This window comes from Nelumbo nucifera, chromosome 2 (genome assembly GCF_055504915.1).
Source record: "Nelumbo nucifera cultivar China Antique chromosome 2, China Antique-T2T, whole genome shotgun sequence".
In the NCBI taxonomy this organism is placed as follows: Eukaryota; Viridiplantae; Streptophyta; class Magnoliopsida; order Proteales; family Nelumbonaceae; genus Nelumbo; species Nelumbo nucifera.
This window is the reverse complement of record NC_142650.1, coordinates 65,828,757-65,849,564: the sequence shown is the minus strand read 5'-3', so window position 1 is coordinate 65,849,564 and position 20,808 is coordinate 65,828,757. Positions and strand designations below refer to the sequence as shown.

Sequence of the window (20,808 nt, the reverse complement as noted above, 5' to 3'; positions counted from 1 at the left end):
TGCCCCTGGCCTCACTAATAGAGTGATTATGCCAAATGATATATTAAACTAGCCCGTGGGCTAATCTATTACAAGATCAGATTTACGCAAAGAAGAAGATAACTCAGAATTCAGGAATTTAATTATTGTGATAAAAATTAACAACCCACTTAATCCACACCTATGCTTGGATATTGGATGTTTATTTTAGTTGCACTTCATCACAATCACTTTTCCATTTAGATTTGTCAAAATGATTATATAATATGGAGGCGCATTTACAATACTTTTCTACTAACAAACTTCCTTCCACGGTCCACCTCTACCTATGGGTCACCAACAAAGATCTATTGTACCAAAATTCCCCACATGCTCTCAATCATGCACCATGTAGAAAATCAAATGGGCTGAAGGTCACTAATACCCTAAATGGTAGGGCCCACTTGGATTCTACTCCAAACAAGGCCCATCTTCTTCATTCATGTCCCCCTACGTGGGCCCTACATAAACACCAAAATGCACCCAATTTTGTCGTTGATCCGTCGTACCATAGCATGCCACGTCACCAACAAAGAAAGCAAACAAAAAACCCACCAAGGCGGCATGGCCCAAGCAGATTTCTCATAAGTGGGCTTCGGCTGTGCTGTCAGCTGTGTTCAAGGGTTTGTTCAGCGAGTAGGACTGTAGGACTGGGAGTAAGAGTAACATAACAAAATGCGCGCCAAAAGATCGCGAGTTGTGTGTACGAACAAAAGGCGCGCTTCGCCGCTTCGAACCATTTTATTTTTTATTAATAATTAAAAATAATATGCAAAAAACAGAGAAAAAAGAAAAAAAGAAAAAATAACACGATCAGACCGTCAGATTATCCCAATCGTACGTGCGTATCATATTCCGAATTTTATTTCTTTTTTGTTATTTTATTTTATTATTTATATGTATATTTTTCTATGTGCTTCCCTCCATATCTATCCGAACTAAATTCCCTCCTTCCCTCGTTTTCTTCTCTCCCCGCTTTTTTAACCTTCTCTCTCTTTCTCTCTCCCTCTCCCTCTCTAGTCTCTCCGCTCTTCTTCTCTCTTCCCCCCAAAATCTCAGATCCCATTCTCCCTCCTCTTTTCCTCTCTAAGGCCTCCAATTTCCACCCCAATTTCCATCATTCCTCTTCTTTCGATCTTCTGAGACTCGAGGAGACCTCTTGATCAAGCCTCTCGAGATCGGCGTTGAATAACGAGGTCCAGAGAGGGTTTGATCGATTCCTTCTTCAAGCAATCGGTAAGGTTTCGTTTTTCGGGACTTCGTTAGTGGTATTTCATGTCTGGCGCCCGAGCTTCAAATCGCTCGGCGCAGCCGTCGGGGCAGATCCTGCAACCTCTGAAGCGACACCTTCCGTTCTCGTCGACGAAGCCGCCGTTCGTTCCTCCAGATGATTATCATCGGTTCTCCCGTGAGAGTCGTAAAGTTGCTGATGAAGAGGCCGATGCTATTGTTGTTAAATCTCCGGTGAGTTGGCTTGCATAGTTTGTGGTTGCGGTTTTTCTTCTTGGCTTCCACCTATGTTCTAAATTTCTGTTTGAAGAGAATTCTACTGAGATCGGCTTCTGTCAATGCTTGTAGTTAGTTCGTATTTTTCATATTCTTTGAAATTGCAAACTATTATTGTTTCTTCCTGGTTTTATTTCACGAGGTTTAAGCTTATGTTTTTTTATTGGGAGTTTCTGTGTCACATTTCTTCTGTATAACACACTTAGAGGGAAGTTAGGTAGTTGGATTTTATTGAATCCTTTGCTGTTGAGCTTATTCCTGGCGCAATTTGTTATTTGTGTACTCTTCATCTATCCCCGAATAGTTGTTGTCTTGTTCACAGCGGCTTTGCTTTGATAGTTTGATTGGTTTTAGTTTTGCTTCTCTACTCTCGAGCTATGCTTTTTTTTTTCTTTTTAATTTTTTATCGTAAGGCTATGATGGTGATTGGGATCTAAGGAGCAGCAATTGATGTTTGTACTGCGGGAAAACTTGGGCGTTAAGGTTTTTATTAGCATGCACTCTGGCGAGTTTCCACTTTTCCTGATTGAACATGTTGGTTTGAGATGTGGAATGAGGAAGGAGAAGAATTATGTTTCAGTGTTTTTAGCTGTTTATGCTACTCGATTTATTGTTCTGGAGTTTGGGTTAAGTTTATAGTAGTTTATTTGGAGTGCAAGTTTATTTATTTATGCATGTTTTTTTTTGCAGTCAATAGTTATCTACTTTTACCGGATCGCACTGTTTTGTTCATTAATGCTTCTTGTCCTTCTATTTTGAGATAAAGCCCTGGAGAAATGAGCTTCTGTGCGGATTTATTTGGCAGTGCACCATGTAGACTCCTAGGATTAGGGAAGATATTCGTGCCAGACCTTTCTCGGAGGTCTTGGTGACAAGTACTTTTAAACTCCTACTCTTCACATAATTGTGATACGGAAAGTAATGAGTATGAATCGTATTGACAAAGAAGAATATAATACACAAATTTGGGGACATAATTGCCAAATATTCAAGTGGTCTTCATTTGCACTTTTAGTAATAAGGGTTTCAAACTAGCATACTCCTATCCCTTAATATGGATTTGGCTGATAGTATGTCGTAGTAGAGATAAATCATATAAATTAGCAATGACACTGGTTAGTGTCTATGGAATTTTGTCACTTCCCTTTACTGGCCTAATTACATTCGAATAATGATCTCTAAAGGCAATTGGAAGTTGCATTCTGAGATTTGGAGTGTTGGTATCATTGAAGTTTAGCATTCACTGAAATATGTACTCCAAAAAACTTGTGAAAGCTTTGAGAATTACACCCTATGTATTCTTGCAAGACCCTAATTTCCTTTGACATGGACTTCTATGCCTTTGAGGTCCATTCCTGAATTTAGTTTGCAACAAGGCTTCATCATTTCTGAACTTCTAGTACCCTTGTTGGTATCGAGGTTGTTGGTTTGATTTGGTTAATTATTATTAAAACTTATGTTGCAACTCATGTTTGAGATGACAATTACTTGTTATTGATTATGTGGAATGATTCCTATATTGTTCTTGAGGTTATGCCATGTCCATGTTCCTATCTAATTGGTTGAACATTTAGATGCTATTGAAAATGGTGTCAATAACTTGGGGATTGTGTGAAACCCCTTTTTAAGTACAACTTGGACCTCCTCCTTACTCCTATAGTTTTCTATTATTATCTTCTGCAATTTTGAAGAATGAGATCCTCTATGTTGTAAATCACGTTTGACATGCCATGTGATTGTTGTTGTTGATTATGTGGAATGATTCCTCTGTTGTTCTTGTGGTTGTCATAATGTTAATATTCCTTTCTGATCAGTCAAACATTTTGTTTAAAAGGAATTATAGCTAGATGAATGGTGTCAATAACTAATGGAGCAGCAGTAACTAGCAATGTTTTGGTGTGTCAGAGATCATCACATGTTACATGTTTTTCTAGCTAGGCTCCATATGCTGATGTGGTCCTCTAATGTGTTTAAAAGTGTGTTGATCGTAATTGGTTCCTCTAGTATAGCCTTCTAGGAACTTGACAGATTGCTTTATTATGGAGTGTTGGTCTTCTCTATGTGCTGAAGTGAATCACTGGTTCTGAATACAACAATTTAGTTGTATTGTGGCAAAGTAAACCTTGAGATCTATGAGCAAACAGTATAGTTGTATATAACAAAGCATACCTTTAGATCAATCAGCAGAGATGGACTCCCATTCATATATTTGATATGCATCATGCTATGGAGTATGTTTATGCATACTTGTGTCTGGATTTGCTTGTGGCATCTGGGTGCACAAGATGATAGTGTGCTGTACATATTGCATGGATTTGCATGTTTTGGTTCAGGTGATTCTCAAGTCTCAATCACTAACAGATGGGAAGCTGAAAGGTTCTTCAGTGTAGAAGTATTGCCTAAATGAATCTTGGTACGCATTTGTATTTTAGTTGGCCCTTCCATGATTATCTCTCTTGTTATTTTAGTTATGTCCAAATTATCTCCAAGCCTTCATTTTCCAAAATCCCCACCGTCATGGGCACTCTCCATGATTGATAAACCTTTGCCTCCACTATTTTTGGAGCCCTCTGTACCAATTCTTTAAAAGTTGGCAAAGACACTTCCTATCTAAAAGTCTTGCTATGTAAATTTCTGGTTTATTATGGCCAGAATGATAGTTGGGGCAACGATCTTCTTCAATAGGTATTCTTGTATTTATATTGCAAGACTAGGCCCATTGTATTTACATCTATATTTGGCAGAAACTATCTCAATGGTCTCACTATTGCTCATAATATGCTGTTACATTCAAAATAACTTTTTTTTTTGAAAAGCCTGACTTAAACACAACACATTGATAAGTTTGCTTTGGAGTTTAGATATTTCTTTGGAGGTGTACTACTGTAGCTCATTATTTTTATAATGGACACACTAGTATGTCAAGCTAGCATATGTGCCCTTACTAAATATTGTGATTCTGTCATTTGAAGATTTGAAGCATGGATAGGATACCTTCGATTATTCCTTTTAGTTGAATAGTCATGTTTTAATATTCCCCTCTAATGGAACAAGAAATAATAATCAAAGCTTGAGTGCACATTTTACAATTGTGCTTCATTTCAGTTATTTCATCATAAAATGGTATGCCTATGAACATATTGCAATTTAGTGATGCAGTTAATCTGTTTCCTCAAATTGTTTAAAATTCTGCAAACATAATTGTTGATTCTCAGCCTCTGAAGCGGAAGAGTGAAACAGAAGATTGTGAAGGCTTCAATGAGTGGACTACCAGTCCTGGGTACACTGAAGTGGTTAACAGCCCCCTTCGTACACCAGTATCAGGAAAAGGGGGCAGGGTATACAGCAAGTCAAAGGTTCCAAAGCATAGCAAATCAGGGCCTCAAACCCCTGTGCCAAATGCAGGTGAGATGTGTCTCCACAATGGTTTGTTTTGGCATTAGTTTTCACTGTGGTTTTTCTCTTCAGCCTTTGCTTCCATCTCCTCCACCACTGACATCCAAAGGCAAAAAGTTTAGCAAAGATCAATAAAAAATTTAGCAAAACAGGTATTTTTAATACATATTTGTGATGTTTAATTTGCAGGTTCACCATCTGGAAATACTCTTACTCCAGTTGGTACTTGTCGTTATGACAGCTCTCTAGGTAAGTTAATTAGTGGTTGCCTTTTGGACGTTTTGTCCCTGCTCTACTAGTTCTTTTCATTTTTATCTTTTTTACTTGTTTTTTCTCTCCTTTTCTTTTGATCAATAATAAGTTTATTTACAATCAGTTGCTTGCTTTTTGCATCATTAAGTGGCTTATATAGGCTTCATACTTGAAAGCAAGGAATACATGCTAATAATGTACTTCAACTCTCTTTTAGGTCTCTTAACAAAAAAGTTCATCAATTTGATCAAGCATGCAGAAGATGGTATCCTTGACTTGAACAAAGCTGCTGACACTTTGGAGGTTTGCATTTCACCTCTTAATCAATTTGTCATATATGCCATAATGCTGACAGTTGAAGGTTTCCTGTTGTTATAGGTACAGAAAAGGCGAATATATGACATAACAAATGTCCTGGAAGGAATTGGACTCATAGAGAAGAAGCTTAAGAACAGAATACGTTGGAAGTATGGAGCTTGCTATTTTACATTCATTAGGACTTGGATGTCTTTTTCTTTGCTTTACATATATTCTTCTATTTCTGTACATGAGCCGTGGGGAATTCATTTGAGGATTGATTGGTTGATTAGGGGACTTGATGTCTCAAGGCCAGGAGAAGAAGATGATGATGCCACAATGTTACAGGTATGCACATAAGCTGATATTGTTCTATAGACATGCACACTTGGATGGCTTGTGCTACCATGCCTTCATATTTTTCTGTTTGTTGGATATATCAGTTTGCATTGGATTCAAGAAATTCTGCATCCTCTACAAATGCTACAGTAACCATGATTTGATTCTAAAAGAAATTGCTCTGTTTTCTCCAAGAAGAAAGAGTCTTTATGTTCTGATTTTCTTCTGCAGGCAGAAGTTGAAAACCTTTCCATGGAGGAGCAGAGACTAGATGATCGCATAAGGTTGTATTTTTAGTCAGTTGTTATGATAGATCGATATCTCCCTTCCAGTCATTGGGTTGTGCTGATACTTCAATTTGTTGCAGAGAAATGCAGGAAAGGCTGAGGGACCTAAGTGAGGATGAGAACAATCAAAAGTAGAAAATCTTTACCTCTTACCTCAGCAAGATTTATTATTGATGGGAGTAAATCATTGTACTCATTGACATATATCTTCAAAATGTCTAGGTGGTTGTTTGTGACAGAAGAAGATATCAAGGGTCTACCCTGTTTCCAGGTTGGTTTCTTTTCTGTCGCATTGATATTGGCTGGTGGAAATGTAGTCATATAAATCCTTTGATGTGCTTGGTTAGACAGTATTTTAACCTTTTTATTTATTTATTCTTATTTTATGGCAGAATGAGACTCTGATAGCAATTAAAGCTCCACATGGCACCACTTTAGAAGTCCCAGATCCTGATGAGGTTGGTTGAGAGTGCTGAAAATACAGAGAAAAAAAGGTGATTTTATATTTTGCATTTCCTGTTTCTGATGCACAATTCACATTCTCATAGGCTGTTGACTATCCACAAAGAAGATACAGAATTGTCCTCAGAAGCACCATGGGTCCCATTGATGTTTACCTTGTCAGGTACTGCTACTTTTCATTTTTTTTAAAGACTAGTCTATGCTGGTTATTGTTTTACTGTATTTGTACATTTTGGAATGTCCTGTATCTACAAAAAAGACTTGGCAAAAAAAACAAAAGGGAATTAGATATAGTGGAAGATTCATGTGTAATATTGTTTCCTGAATGTTTTCTTATTTTTACTTCTAGTCAATTTGAGAAGTTTGAGGAGATGAATAGTATTGAAGCACCTCCAAGCCTCCCACTTGCATCAAGTTCAGGATCTTCTGAGAATCCAGCAGTGGCGATGGTCACTGAAGATTGCCAGGGGAAGGAGATGGAATTGCAAGGACATGACGATCATAGAATGTATTCAGATCCAAATGCCTCACAGGACTTTGTGGGTGGGATAATGAAGATTGTTCCTTCAGACGTTGATGTAAGTCCATCCAAGATGTGGCTGCTATCTTCTTTTCTATGAAAATTGTGTTTTATTGCAAACAGAAGTAACAATTTCCTTTTTTTAGCAAGTTAATGTTATTTTACATTAATTTTGCATGAGAAACTTGGCATTCTTTTCATGATACAATAGAAACTGGCAAAAGATTCATCAAAAAAGAAAAGAAAAAGCACTGGCATAAGATTGTCATTTATATGATTTGCAGAAGCCTATTATGTCTTAGAACACCTATATTATGTTAATATTTCTTACTAAGAACTAAAAGTTTGGGGTTATTCATAAGGTGTATGCTAATAATGGTCATATTGGTAAATATCTGCTGTCTTCTTTTAGTCTTATTATTTTGCTGATAACTCATCTCAAGGGATGGAGTGGAATTATCAAGTAATATTTGATTAATATTTTTTTCTTGATGAATGGTAATATTCGATTAATATTAGATGGTTCTTGTTTTATTGTGCAGAGTGATGCAGATTATTGGCTTCTTTCGGATGCTGGGGTTAGCATCACAGATATGTGGAAGACAGAACGTATCCTTTTCTTAGGAATCTTGGTTCTTTTTGTATTTTTTTCCTTTGATAATCACTGCTACTAATTATTTCATCCACTTCTCTTTATCCCATAATGTGGGGCTATTACTGAATTCCCTGACTCGGACAAGCTGGAGTGGAATGGGATGGGATGGATGCACTTCATACTGACGAGTTTGTGATGACCGATATTGGCACACCACGGCCACAAACTCCACCATCTGATGTTATAGAAGTGCCACCATCTTCTAACTCTATCAGAAGGTGAATGGTGGATAAAATCAAGAAACCAAGGTCTGTACTTTATCAGAATCTCTCATGCCTGCCCATTTTCCTCATCTTTTACCAATTCAATCCTGCAGTTTTGGGAATGGCTTAACAGGATTCGTGTAGCTGAATCCATATAGTTGGGATAAGGCTTAGTTGATGATGGTGAGCCCAGCAGTTTGGGATATATTGATTGTCAAAGCTTTATCCTTGTCTACTATATGTTTCCCAATATAAGAAGCTTTGGGGATAGGAAGATGGAAAATAGCTGGTCCAATGTACAGTATATTTGATCATGTGATTCGGTAAGGAATAAAGTTGAAATATTTGTTGTTCCAAACTCCTCTCAATCACGAATTCATCCTGCTGGTGTGGAGCGTAGAGGAAATTTTCTAAAAAAGAACAAGAGTTGTATGATTGGACTTCACTGGGCTCCAAGTATCATGACCGCAGATCTAGCATTCCTAGTTGAGATACGAGATTAGACAGCGTAGAGGAAAATTTCTAGGCTAAAACCTCGCCAGAGTAGACGATTTATGGACCAAAAGCTTGCCAGATGAGATTATCGTAACCATATGGTATACTATAAACTATAGGGTCAGTTATTAGAACACCCCCTACAGTTTATGGGCCAAAAGCTTAAGATTATCGTAACCATATGGTATATTATAAACTATAGGGTCATTTATTAGAATACCTCTTACAGTTTCATGGATTTACTTAAACCTATCCTATACTTTTCATTCAATAAAACATTTTTGTAATTTGTAACTTGTTTACTTAATCAATCTTTTTGTTTTGCCATCCGAAAATAGTGACATGATTGCCCAAACTGGATGAAAAATTCTAAAGGGCATGGGCCCATTATTTTTTGTTCCAAAATTACCCTTTATATTTCTTTATACAGAATAAAATTGACCAAATAAAGCCAGATAAAGTGGTTTCTCATGTCTTATGAGAGGAATAAACGTCATTTTCATTTTTATTTTATTTGTAATGAATTTATTTAAATGTATGTTAGGGTTAAAATTGTCGTTTTTCATTCTTATCTAATGGAAACTTGATTAAGTAAATTGATTGTAATTTATAGGGGGGGTTTTAGTAAAACACAAATTATAAGGTAGGTCTTAATAAATTCATGAAACTATATGGAGTGTTTTGATAAAAAACATAGAAGTATGGAGATATTCTAAATGCACGTGTAAAAGACTGTACAAACTGTGTAAGCAGCCTTGTGAGCACTGAAGCCCATCTCTGAATGAATATGCCATTATTCTGTATATGTACGAGCAGCGGATCAGCCTCCTAATCTACCATCAGTCTATTAAAAGATTCATGCTTATTTGGTTCTTGAACACGAGACTATTCTATTCTTTCTTTATTAGTTTACAGTTTGCTATTCTATTCTTGAATTGCTTGGCCAGGGATTACTTAAATCTAAATGCTGTCAACTCATGCATGATACATTTGTAATGTTGTACAAAGTCTCGACTTTCTGATCCAAGTTCAATGCTCATTCATATTTGTTTCGAAGGTCAGCATTTGACCTCTTCCCTTCTTATTGGGTTCCAAAATATCTGACCTCAATTACTGATAAATAAGATATAAACACCTAATATTATTCTTAATTAATTACTTATTGGTGTAAACACATAACAAACATACTCTTATTGAACATGTCAGAAATGTCAAGGTATTGGAACCGCAAGAAATTTTGGAAGAGCAATTTTAAGAAATGTATAGTGCTTAGAACATGGTGGAAATATGACATGGTTGTGAAATTCACGTTAGTCTTACAAAATTAAATAAGGTATAAACATATAACCTAGCAATTCAAATAGATAATTATTATCATCATCATCTAAGCCTTTATCTCAATTGTGGGGTTGGTTATATGAATTGTTGGAGTGAGATTCAAAATTTTAAGAATCTCTTTTCTCCATTTTTTGTTTTTATTTTTTCCTCTTCTTATTTTTTAGTACATGGGAAGATTCTTTGTTTCACATTGTTTGGGAAAGGAGTGGAAGTAGAGTATATTTATAATTTTGTTCTCTCTATGGGTAGGGACCTATAAGAGGAGAGAATTATAAATATACAATGCATGTGTGGGGGGGTTGGGTGTGTTTTTCACATGCGCATTGGGACGGGCTGGGTTGGGGTGCATGTGCGTGCGTGTCGGATCATTGTTTTGTTTTGATCAAATTAAATCTTTTCAATTTAAAATGTGTATTTAAATTTAAAATTTTTTAAATTAAAACGTTTTCTTTCACTCTATGCCTCTTCGAATAGGCTCCTATTTGAAAGGACACCTTTGTGTCCATTCGGGTATGAGACCAATCTATAAAAAGGATGTTGGTCAACCCAGTTAATACACATCAACTTTCAATAGTCTTCTTTGTAAAATCTGAGCATAATCCTTTTGTGGTTCACTGAGGTTTGGTAAGTGAGTGCATGCCTATCAGTAGCTTGTCGGTTGTTTTATCTTGGCGATCGATTTGCAATTACCTGGCTGCATCGTAGGGGGCAAATGCGGTTTTAAGGAGAGTGACCAAGTGTACGGTTCAACCCTCGTTGTAATTTCCAGTTTTGAGATTCTACATCAAATTCCTGCAAGTTGCGATTTGGATAGTGATTACTGATAAGTTTTGTTCTGCTTTCTTTATCATTTTTTATAGCAATCTTAAAACCACATTTATGGAACCTATCAAAGCTAACTCCTTCATGAGGAACCAGATACTGTCAACAATTCCCGACTTATCTAAAATTGAATATTTTAATGGAACCAACTACAAGCGTTGGAGACAATGCCTACTATTTGCCTTAGAATAGTTAGGGGTAGCATTTGCTTTAACTAAATTGAACCCATCAAACATGGGGGAACTAACCCGTTCTGTTGTTTTAGAACACTGGACTACAACCGACTATCTCTGCACTAATCATATCTTCAATTGCTTGTCCAATGAGTTGTATAATGCTTATTCTTTCTTACAATTATGCCTATGAAATCTAAAATGCATTGGGTAATAAGTATGCTTTAGAAAATGTTGGAAATAAGAAATATGTAATTGTCAACTTTCTGCATTTCAGCATGAAAGAAGACGTGGACATGTCTGCCCAAATAGATGAGTTTCAAGTTCTTAGCAAAAGGAGGCATGATACTGTCAGATGAATTCATTGTCGGTTCTCTCATAGAGAAATTGCTACATACATGGAATGATTTTAAGACTAGTATGAAACATAAGAGGAAGGACACTTCTTTGGACCAAGTAGTGGTCCAGATTAAGATAGAAGAAAAGAACAAAAATAAAGATGATGACTAGTTTTCCAAAACCAATCTAGTTGAGGATAAGACTGCAAAATTCAAAAAGAATTTGAATACGGAAAATGATTAGAAATTCAAGAAGCAACAAAAGAAAGGAAATTGCTATGTATGTGGCAAATTCAGACATTACAAGGACTACCGGTACCAAAAGGACTCTGGGAAACTGCAAGTCAATTTGACTAAGGGTATTATCGCAGCCATGGTAACTGAGGTAAACTTAATTGATAAGCTGAAGGAGTGGATACTAGACACTAGTGTTACCAAGCACATATGTGGGGATCACAGTTCATTCAATGAGTATGCAACTCAATCTGAAGGGGAGAAAGTCTTCATGGGAAACTCACAAACTTCAAAGGTCATTGGCAAAGGAAATGTGCTCATAAAATTGACTTCAGGAAAAATTCTAATATTGAATGATGTGCAGCATGTGTCAGAAATTTGACGAAACTTGGTATTGGGAGAATTCCTTAACAAAGTAGGACTGAATCTCACATTTGAAGCAAACGAGACCGTGCTAACTAAAAATAATGTTTTTATTGGAAAAAGGATACAATGCTGGATGATTGTTTGTACTGAATATTTCTGATATTATTATGAATAAAACTGCTTATTCTTCTGCTTATATTGTTGAATCTTTTGATATTTGGCATGCTAGACTAGGGCATCATAGTGTTCCTTATTTAAAATGATTATGTAAGTTAAGAGTTTTGAATGTTCCTGTTACTTTTACAAATGAAGAATGCCAAGTATGTGTAGAAACAAAATTCACTAAGAAACTTCATAAAAGTGTACATAGAGAAACTGAATTATTACAATTATACACAGTGATCTAGGAGACCTTAAATGTCATGAAGTTAGAGGAGGAAAAAAGATACTACATAACATTTATAGATGACTTCTCTAGATATGCAAAAGTAATTCTACATAGATCAAAAGATGAGGCCGATCAAGCTTTTATAAACTACAAAACTAAAGTAGAAAATCAGTTTGGAAAGAACATAAAAAGACTTAAAACAGACAGAGGGAATGGATATGATGGACAAATCATTAGAAAATTTTTTGAAGAAAATGGAATCATATATGAAACCACAACTCCCTATCAATTTGAATATGATGGAGTTGCAGAAAGATTTAATAGAACACTAAAATAAATGATGAATGCAATGCAAATTAGTTTAGGTGCATCTCTAAATTTGTGTGGGGAAAGCAATCATAACAGCTTGTCACCTATATAATAGAATACCACACAAGAAAAAAGGACAAATACCCTTTGAACATTGACATAACAGAAAACCTAGTTTGAACTACCTAAAAGTTTGGGGCTACTTAGCAAATGTTGGAATACTTGAACCTAAAAGAAATATGGCTTGTTTGGCAAGTCTTTTTTTAGAAGATTTTCTCGTAGCTCTGAGAGTCAATAGACGCATTGAGCTTTTGACAGAAGATCTGGGCATCCCGAAGACCGTTTGGCATGTGTGTTTTTCCGTGCATCGTTTTGGTTCTTTCCGCACAAGATTAAAACGTGAAAGACGTTTTGGTTCTTTCCACACAACATTAAAACATGAAAGACGTGAGAAGCTTCATTCGGAACTTCTCGAAATTAGCCCAAAATGGGCTTCGCACGTCTTTTCGGCACTGTGTCTTTTGGCGGCTAGATATTCATTGTGCCAAATGGGAATGGACTGACTTTCAGTCTTCCCGACTTGTAAATAGCCGAAAGACCGCGCAAAAAGATGCACCAAATGGTGTCATATTAAATAGGGAACCTTAACCAGAAACTTAGAACAATTGAGTGCTCAAGGAGTCAGTACCTCACTTAGGCAAGAACCAGACTTATGGAGAAGTAAAAAGGAAAAAGAAGAGAGAAATTTGGGTGACGGAATGTTCACATTTCTGATGGACAAGGACCTAGTAACTTATCAGTAAGTCGTAACTTCACCTGATGCAATATTTTGGAAAGAAGCCATAAAAAGTGAAATTGACTCTTTAGTCACTAATCACACTTTGAATTTGTAGATCTTCCACATGGAACTAAGGCACTGGATTGTAAATGGATTTTTAAGAAAAAAATAAAATTAGATGGTACAATAGATAAATTCAATGCCAGGTTAATGGCTAAAGGGTTCAGACAAAAGAAAGATGTACATTTTTTTTATACCTACTTCTCGGTTGTAAGGTTAACAACAATTAGAGCTTTGTTTGCTATAGCATCTATCTACAAACTGGTAGTTCATCAAATGGATGTAGAAACAATTTTCTTAAATGGGGAATTAATTAAGTTTTTATATGACTTAAAACAAGCTCCTAAACAATGGCATGAAAAATTTAATAATGTGTCAGTAACTAATGGATATTAACAGAAATGATTTTGATAGATGTGTATAGAAAATTTTAAAATGATAAAGGAGTCATGATCTATTTATATGTTGATGATATGTTAATAATGGGAACAAGTCTAGAGGTAGTAAAAGAATTAAAACAATTTCTAATGTCCAAATTTGATACTAAAGATTTGAGTGAGGTTGTTGTAATCTTAGGGATTAAAATCCATAAACAACAAGAAAACTATATTCTCTCCCAATCACACTATGTAGAAAGTATTCTTAGAAAATTTGGACACTATAACTACAAATCGATTAAAACACCTCTTAACATAGTCTGTCATACCTAAGTGTTGATTGGAGACCAAAAGACATCACCATGAATACTTTTCTCACTGTGATGCTCAGATTGTTCGATCTTCTTGTTATTTTGAATCTTATGGGGGATTGTTGAAGGGAGATTCAAAATTTCAAGAATCTCCCTCCTCCTTCTCTTGTTTTTGTTTTTTCTTCTTCCCACTCCTGAGTGCATGGGAATACTCATTGTCCCACATTGTTTGGGAAATGAGTGGAAATAGAGTATATTTATAGTTTTTCTCTCTCTATGGGTAGGGGACCCATAGGAGGAGAGCACTATAGATATTCCATACATATGAGGGGGGTTGGGGGTGTGCGTGTGCGTTTACACACGCACGCGCCCCGAGTCAGGCCAGGTGCGTGTGCGTGTATGTGTACACATGCACGATGTGTCGTATTCGAATTCGAATTCGAATTTCTTTTTTAAATTAAAACGTTTTCTTCCTCCCTATGCTTCTTCGAACATGTGCACTGTTCTGAAGAGACTACTGTTTGAAAGGACACCGTTGTGTCCATTCGGGTCTGAGACCAATCTATAAAAAGGATGCTAGTCGACCCAGTTGATACACATCAATTTTCGATAGTCTTCTTTGTAAAATCTGATCATCATCATTTTGTGGTTCGCGGAGGTCTAGTAAGCGAGTGCACACCTACTAGTAGCATGCGGGCTGTTTTATATTGACGATCAATTTGCGATCACCTGGCTGCACCGTAGGGGGTAAATGCGATTTTAAGGAGAATGACTAAGTGGCATGACTCAACCCTCATTTTCCCCTGCAATTCCCGATTTCAAGATTATGCAATATCAATCTCTTGCAAGTTGCGGTTTGAATAACGAATACGATAAATTCCATTCTACTTTCTTTATCATTTTTTACAACAATCTTGTTCCACCATTCCATAGTGTCATTTTTCCCCTTCAACCTATATCTCTTTTGGTGGGGTTTTTTCTAATGGTGGCTGATTTCTCGTCACCTTTATGGTTTTCTATGAATGTGACATTTACTTTTTCTCATTTTATCACTTATTGGAATTGCTCTAGGTTTAATGAATAAATTCATCTTTGACCTTCTAATTTCCCATTCATCCATCTTAATATTCATATTTCACTACCCTTAATTTTTAGACCCAAAAGGCCAACTGTCAGCTCCATACAATATTATTAACTTAAAAAATGTTTTAAAATTTTCCTTCTAATCTAAGTGGCATTTTTAAATCATGCATCCCTTCATTTTGCCAAACCATTTTATCAAAACAACATACTAGATGTGAACGAATTGTTATTTACATTTTGTATGTAAAATACAGATGAACTGTCTTAACTTACATAAATCTAAACTCAACATACTTCTTATAAACACAAACCCATTAATATAAATTAAAATGCAAAATGCAAAATTAAGGAACTGATTATTCATGTGAATGTTCGACCTATTGCAAAATAATGCATCATAAATTTATAATTTATTTCTTACATGTTTTTAGAAGTACAGACACAAAATTTTGGCTTGTATTTTAGTTAATAATTTAAAAACATAAATTTAATATAAAAATATATTTAGAAACGTATCAGTTCATACGGGTCAGTGGGTGTATTATGTGCCCTTCAGCGCCGAAGGAATACGTATCAACCATTCTCCTTGACAACATAACACTGCAGAAAGAAACGACTTAGGATGTGAACCATTATTTGCACTAAACAAACACTCTAATCACATTACAAATAGAAGGAAATTAGAATCGTACACTACAAATTACTCTTCCTTTTTGGTTTTCTTTCCTATCCAACCGGCTACAATGGGAGTGAGAGCTACCGTCGGAGGAAACCTGATCGGAGATGCAGCTTTATGTGCAGCATATGCCAATGCAAAAGTCCCTACTTTTTCACCCGTCTCATTGGCTGTGATTCCCACCTGAAAAAAAAAAAAATTAAAATTCAGTTTGGTGAAGCATGAGTTGGAATTTGGGCTCTCTCTGTTTGTAATGCAGTTTTATTTGCATAAGTACAAATGCATGGTAATATGTATGAATCAGAAGAGTGTAAATTCTGATTCACTTTTGCTTCAGGTTTTACTTTGTTTTAAGTTTTATTTCACTTCGCTGACACGGTAAACAAACAAAACAAAACAAAGTAAAAAAAGTTGCAACAAGAAAAAGAAATATTGATAATTTGCATTCAAGTCATTTGTATTTTGTACTCCCATGGTTTTTGCAAACCAGTGCAAATGGAACTGCATTACAAAGAAGAAAACACAAGGCCATGGCCTCTGACCCCTGGGAGATTGAATTGTAGACACCCACTAAGTGTGTAGTGGATAGAAGCAAGATCAAGGTCTCCAGATGGCTTACCTTCTGCAGCAACGCCTGGACGTCAATGCCTGCGCTGATCAGGACGTAACAGAGTGAGAAGGAGATCAAAGAGAGAGTAATGGAGGTGGCAAGGTAAGCTCCTCCATATTTAGCCAACAGTTCCTTGGCTTGATCTCCCTTGGACTTCTCTCCCTTCCCTTCCTTTCCTCCCTCTTTTGAGCTGAATATCTGCATGTATCCATTCAATTATTAACAGGGTATCTAATAAACAAAACCCAACAAATAAATTTTAAATCTAAATGTTGAGAAGTATAATGTAACTCATCAATCTCTCTCTCACTGGGTTAATTAATAATTAATTTCAGAACATAACAAAAGATGGGTTATTGAGGCTTTTCATCATCATCACCATTATCAAACTCAAAACCCTCTCTCTCTCTCTCTCTCTCTCCCCTTACCCAGGCTATCTTTCTATTCTATTTTAGAATATGTCTGAAAGAAACCCCCCGGGGGGTTCGGGGGTAAAGTTACAGGCCTCTGCTACGGATCAACTGAATTCTTGGAAAAGAAACTAGAAATTTTAATTTAAACACAACCCTGAATTAATACCTTCCAGAGACCGACTTCAAGGCCAAATTTCTCCGTAATTTCCTCAGCAGAAGGTGGAGGGCTTGTATTGGGTTCTTTGGTTGTTTCTTTGAGAGCTCTGACCTTTAAATGGTGCCGTCGATGGGATTTGCAGAGCAGTTGTGAAGCAGAAAGACTAGAAAGCGAGAACTTCTCGCTCTTGGAGAAGCAAGTGGAAGAAGAGCAGAAAACCGTACCAGAAGAGACGGGAGGGAAGAGCAGAGATGTCGCCATTGCTGCCAGAGAGAGAGATCTATCGGGCTATCCCCAGTCCCCACCAACACAGAGAGAGATGATAAAATCAAGTAAAGAAGGAAACGCCAAATGTATCTTTTACCCCTGGGATCAATGCAAACGAAAGCTCCTTAATTCATCGTTATTGGGCTGGAGATGATGGGCTTTTCTTTAGCAACCCAATATGATGATGGTAGAGATTTTGTTGGGCTCTATTCTTTACAAAATTCTAATTCCTCTATGATGCATATTTAGTGGAGTATGAAAGTATAACCATCATTTAAAAATGATTAATAATTTAATTTAGTATAAAAGATTATTTCATTTAATTGGGCTTACAGTTACAGGACATCAGGGGCTCATAATGAAATAAGATTGTCCTTTGTGGTCCAACAAATGTTGGCCCATTGTGGCATAATAGAAGGCCCAACAGCTACGAGTGGAAATACTTTGTGTAGAGGGTCATTTTGGTAATTGCAGCTTCCCCTCCATTGTTTGAACCTAAGGCGAGGAGAATGTACAAGTAGCAAGGCTGATGCCACACACTACAATCTCAAGAACAAGCATGGGCAATATAGGGCTTTTGCCTTTTTGGAAAAATATTAATGGAATTTATCAAATTGACAAATTCAGCGATGTTAATAAAATAATGTGAAAAGACGTGAGCGGAAAACAAATAATTTTTTTGTGGACAGGATTACCCTTACAGAAAAGAGAGAGAAAATAGAAATATAAAAAAAGAAAGAACCCAGTAGACTACCGCCACACAGCTCGTTAGGAAAACAGGGACAGGGACTCGGCTCTTCTTGGTCTTGGTAGGGCTAAACGGCTCGAGTCTAGGTAGAATAAGTCTACAAAATCACATAACTAAAACCGTCCTAGTTAATAGCAATGTTTAAAAAAACGACCCCGAATCGGAACTGATCTGGTCACCGGTTTTTGGGTTGACGGTTCGACCATACGGTTTGAATGGATAGTATGTTCTGATAAAAAATAAAAAAATAATTAAAATTAAAAAATTGCTAAAAACCGTTGAATGGGTCGAATGGGTTGATGGTTTGATTGCTTGGGCAACGAGTCATTGACCGATTCAACGGTTTTTGGCCATAGACTGGGTTTAGGGTAAAATGGAACCGGTTGCTTGGATGGTTCTCAGACTGAACAGTCCAACCTTTCGAGTCAATTGCTATTAAAAAACCATAGTTAATAGGGGTCTATCAGGTCCAAACACGATAGGCTCGATTGTACTGAAAATTATATTTGCTTATTTAAATAACTAGCGGGCCTCATCCGATGCATGAGAAAATATATTAGGGCTTATATGGCTTAAAAATTATTGCTCTATGGGGCTACACAACCCGGGGTAGAGATACAATTTTCCCCATCCCCGCCAAATACCTAGCTGCCCCAAACCCATAAATATATTTCCAATTATGGCTATAATAATTATGAAAATTATTAAAATTTTCCAATTATTTATTTAAATAATTGGAAGTAATTAAATTATCAAAATCAATAATTTTTAGTAATTAAATTAACAAAATCACTAATTATTGCTAAAAATTATAGTAAATATCAAAATTAAAACTATAAATAATAAATTTATACTTATTGAAATTAATTTTCCGCTAAAAAATTATTGAAAATTTTTAATTATTATTTGATAATATCAATAAATATTAATAAATTGACTAAAATTACTAAAAATATCAACAACTAATTGTTGCTAAAAAATTAATGATAATTTTTAAATATTAAATTTGTATTTATTAGTAATTTAAGTAAATATTCATTTCAATAATTAATTTTCAAAAATTTTTGAAATTAAGTTACCAAATCAGTAATTTTCAGGAAATAATTTATAGTAATTAATTTTTCCAATTTACCAAAATTATGGAAAATTATAGTTTAGGTGTTGATATTTATTGAGTAATATTCAATAATATCGGTAATTATTGAAAATATAAAAAATATTTCACAAATTAATTTAACTACCCAAATTAATTTAATCATGTTCTTGGTTTTGACATGGTTTATTGGGCATGTAAGTTAGATTAATAGGTGTTTTAGGAGGAGTTTTAGGTAGGAGAGATAGTTTAAGAGAAATTTTAGGAGAGTGTTGGCTAAGTGATTGGGAACATGAGATAGAGGGAGTTGGAATGGAACTCTAATGAAGAGGAGAGGGCTGCCATTGGGAAGGGGTAAGGGAGAAAGGAAAAATAGTTAAGGAGAAATGAGAGAAGGGGGAATGGGAGAAGGAGAAGGTTGATAACGTGGACCATATCGCTATATAATATAGTATAGATAACTTAAAATTTAAATTTTGATAATACAAATATAATAAAAATGATAAAAAATACTAAATTATCTATATGTTAATGAATTAAACATTTTTAACTAATATTATCTTATCTATCAAATTTACCATTTCAAATGGAAAATATGTTAAAATTATAAAAAATTAAAAAAGATATTGTATATATTTAATAAGATAATTAGTTCTGGGTGTAAATCCATTTGAAACGGATAAAAGTTGAAATTGATCCAATTATTTAATAATTGGGACAAAACCATGAAACCAGAACCGTTATAATCAGTTCTTTTGGTTTAGATTCACCAGTAGACCTACTCCATTGACAGCCCCACTTCTGCAAGTGATGAAATGAAAGAAGATAAGGATGGACATTATTATTAATGTATTGATATCTAAGGCTGTCAACGGGTTGGGTCTGGGTTGGTTTATAGTGGAACCAGACCCGACTCGACAAAAAATGCTAAGGACATGAAGCCGAACTGGACCTGATAGTGTATGTAAGTTTAGACACAAAATCGAACCAATTGATTCTCAGAACAATCGAGTCTGATGTGATGGACCCGATTATAATAAACCTTCTAAAAATAATATATATATATAATATTAATTTATTTAATATATTATACATTTAATATACATATATAATTATTACACACACACACATATATATATATATATATATATGTGTGTGTGTGTGTGTGTGTGTATATAAAAGTTGGGTTGGGTTTGAATCGATTCGAGACTGGGTGGAACTAGTTCCGAATCGATAAGAATCGAGACAATGGAAAAACTTTAGCTGTTGGGGGCCAACAGTCTATGCTGTTGAGAGAATTTCTGGGAATGCCACATTACCATGAGAATGGATAAATTAGTAATTACATATTAATTTATTTTTACTAAAACCAGAGCATGGGCGTGAATAAGTGAATTGCCCAGAACGTGCCCAGCCCAGAAACTGTCCCAACAGACTATGCTGTTGGGCCCCAACATCTAGTTAATCCCGAGACAATATACCAGGAACTGGAACCAACCCATCAATTCTACTTGCTGGAACCAGAATTGACCCAACCAGTTCCGGTCCATCAGGTCCAACCCGACCTATTGACAATCCTATTGATATTGTTCATCCCATCGGAGTTGTAGTTTTTAAGCCAAGATATATCGTTGAAATTTGAAAACCCTAAAGCAGAGCTTGGTTGCAGTGCAAATCATACTTGCACTAACACAAATGCATGGGAGTGCAAATCTGATTTAGTTTTGCATTGACATTGGCACTTGTCTTATTTGGTTGAAGGTGGTGCAATTAATAAAATAATTTTGCACTTGTTTGTTTGAGTTGTAAAAAAACAAGTGCCGCAAATAAAATGTAC

General features: G+C 35.7%; 2 protein-coding genes across 7 annotated transcripts; one reads left to right on the top strand and one right to left on the bottom strand.

Annotated features, from left to right (window-relative positions):
• The first annotated feature begins 943 nt into the window (after nucleotides 1-943).
• Nucleotides 944-11,790, top strand: LOC104601363 (transcription factor E2FA-like). 6 transcript variants are annotated; one of them, XR_016082995.1, is made up of 15 exons: nucleotides 944-1,482; nucleotides 4,740-4,929; nucleotides 5,110-5,169; nucleotides 5,390-5,475; nucleotides 5,551-5,639; nucleotides 5,763-5,817; nucleotides 6,040-6,092; nucleotides 6,176-6,226; nucleotides 6,318-6,366; nucleotides 6,488-6,553; nucleotides 6,644-6,720; nucleotides 6,907-7,135; nucleotides 7,597-7,686; nucleotides 7,818-7,980; nucleotides 11,041-11,790. XR_016082995.1 is itself a non-coding variant. In XM_088899154.1 (15 exons), the coding sequence occupies exons 1-14, from the start codon at nucleotides 1,294-1,296 to the stop codon at nucleotides 7,952-7,954; spliced, it is 1,398 nt and encodes a 465-aa protein (XP_088755280.1). In that variant the 5' UTR covers nucleotides 944-1,293; the 3' UTR covers nucleotides 7,955-7,980; nucleotides 11,041-11,778. The 6 variants fall into 6 exon arrangements, 4 of the variants coding, with proteins under 4 accessions (XP_088755280.1, XP_019053996.1, XP_010262959.1 ...); XR_016082994.1 differs by lacking the exon at nucleotides 11,041-11,790 and adding an exon at nucleotides 8,049-8,293; XM_088899154.1 differs by having other exon boundaries at nucleotides 7,620-7,686; nucleotides 11,041-11,778.
• Nucleotides 11,791-15,398: 3,608 nt separating this feature from the next.
• Nucleotides 15,399-17,198, bottom strand: LOC104601362 (FAM210B-like protein). Its single transcript, XM_010264656.2, has 4 exons — nucleotides 16,873-17,198; nucleotides 16,303-16,491; nucleotides 15,700-15,866; nucleotides 15,399-15,607 (listed from the first exon to the last, which is right to left on the bottom strand). Exons 1-3 carry the CDS (start codon nucleotides 17,122-17,124, stop codon nucleotides 15,708-15,710), a joined length of 600 nt encoding a protein of 199 aa, XP_010262958.1. The 5' UTR covers nucleotides 17,125-17,198; the 3' UTR covers nucleotides 15,399-15,607; nucleotides 15,700-15,707.
• Between the last annotated feature and the right edge of the window lie 3,610 nt (nucleotides 17,199-20,808).

Excerpts from the sequence above, each read along its gene's own strand:
- LOC104601363 (XM_088899154.1), top strand. The coding sequence starts at position 1,294 with ATGTCTGGCGCCCGAGCTTCAAATCGCTCGGCGCAGCCGTCGGGGCAG. Across the intron at positions 5,476-5,550 it reads AAGCTGCTGACACTTTGGAG|GTACAGAAAAGGCGAATATA; the intron begins GTTTGCATTTCA and ends CTGTTGTTATAG. Across the intron at positions 5,818-6,039 it reads ATGATGCCACAATGTTACAG|GCAGAAGTTGAAAACCTTTC; the intron begins GTATGCACATAA and ends TTTCTTCTGCAG.
- LOC104601362 (XM_010264656.2), bottom strand. The coding sequence starts at position 17,124 with ATGGCGACATCTCTGCTCTTCCCTCCCGTCTCTTCTGGTACGGTTTTC. Across the intron at positions 16,492-16,872 it reads TTGAAGTCGGTCTCTGGAAG|ATATTCAGCTCAAAAGAGGG; the intron begins GTATTAATTCAG and ends GGATACATGCAG. Across the intron at positions 15,867-16,302 it reads TCCAGGCGTTGCTGCAGAAG|GTGGGAATCACAGCCAATGA; the intron begins GTAAGCCATCTG and ends TTTTTTTTTCAG.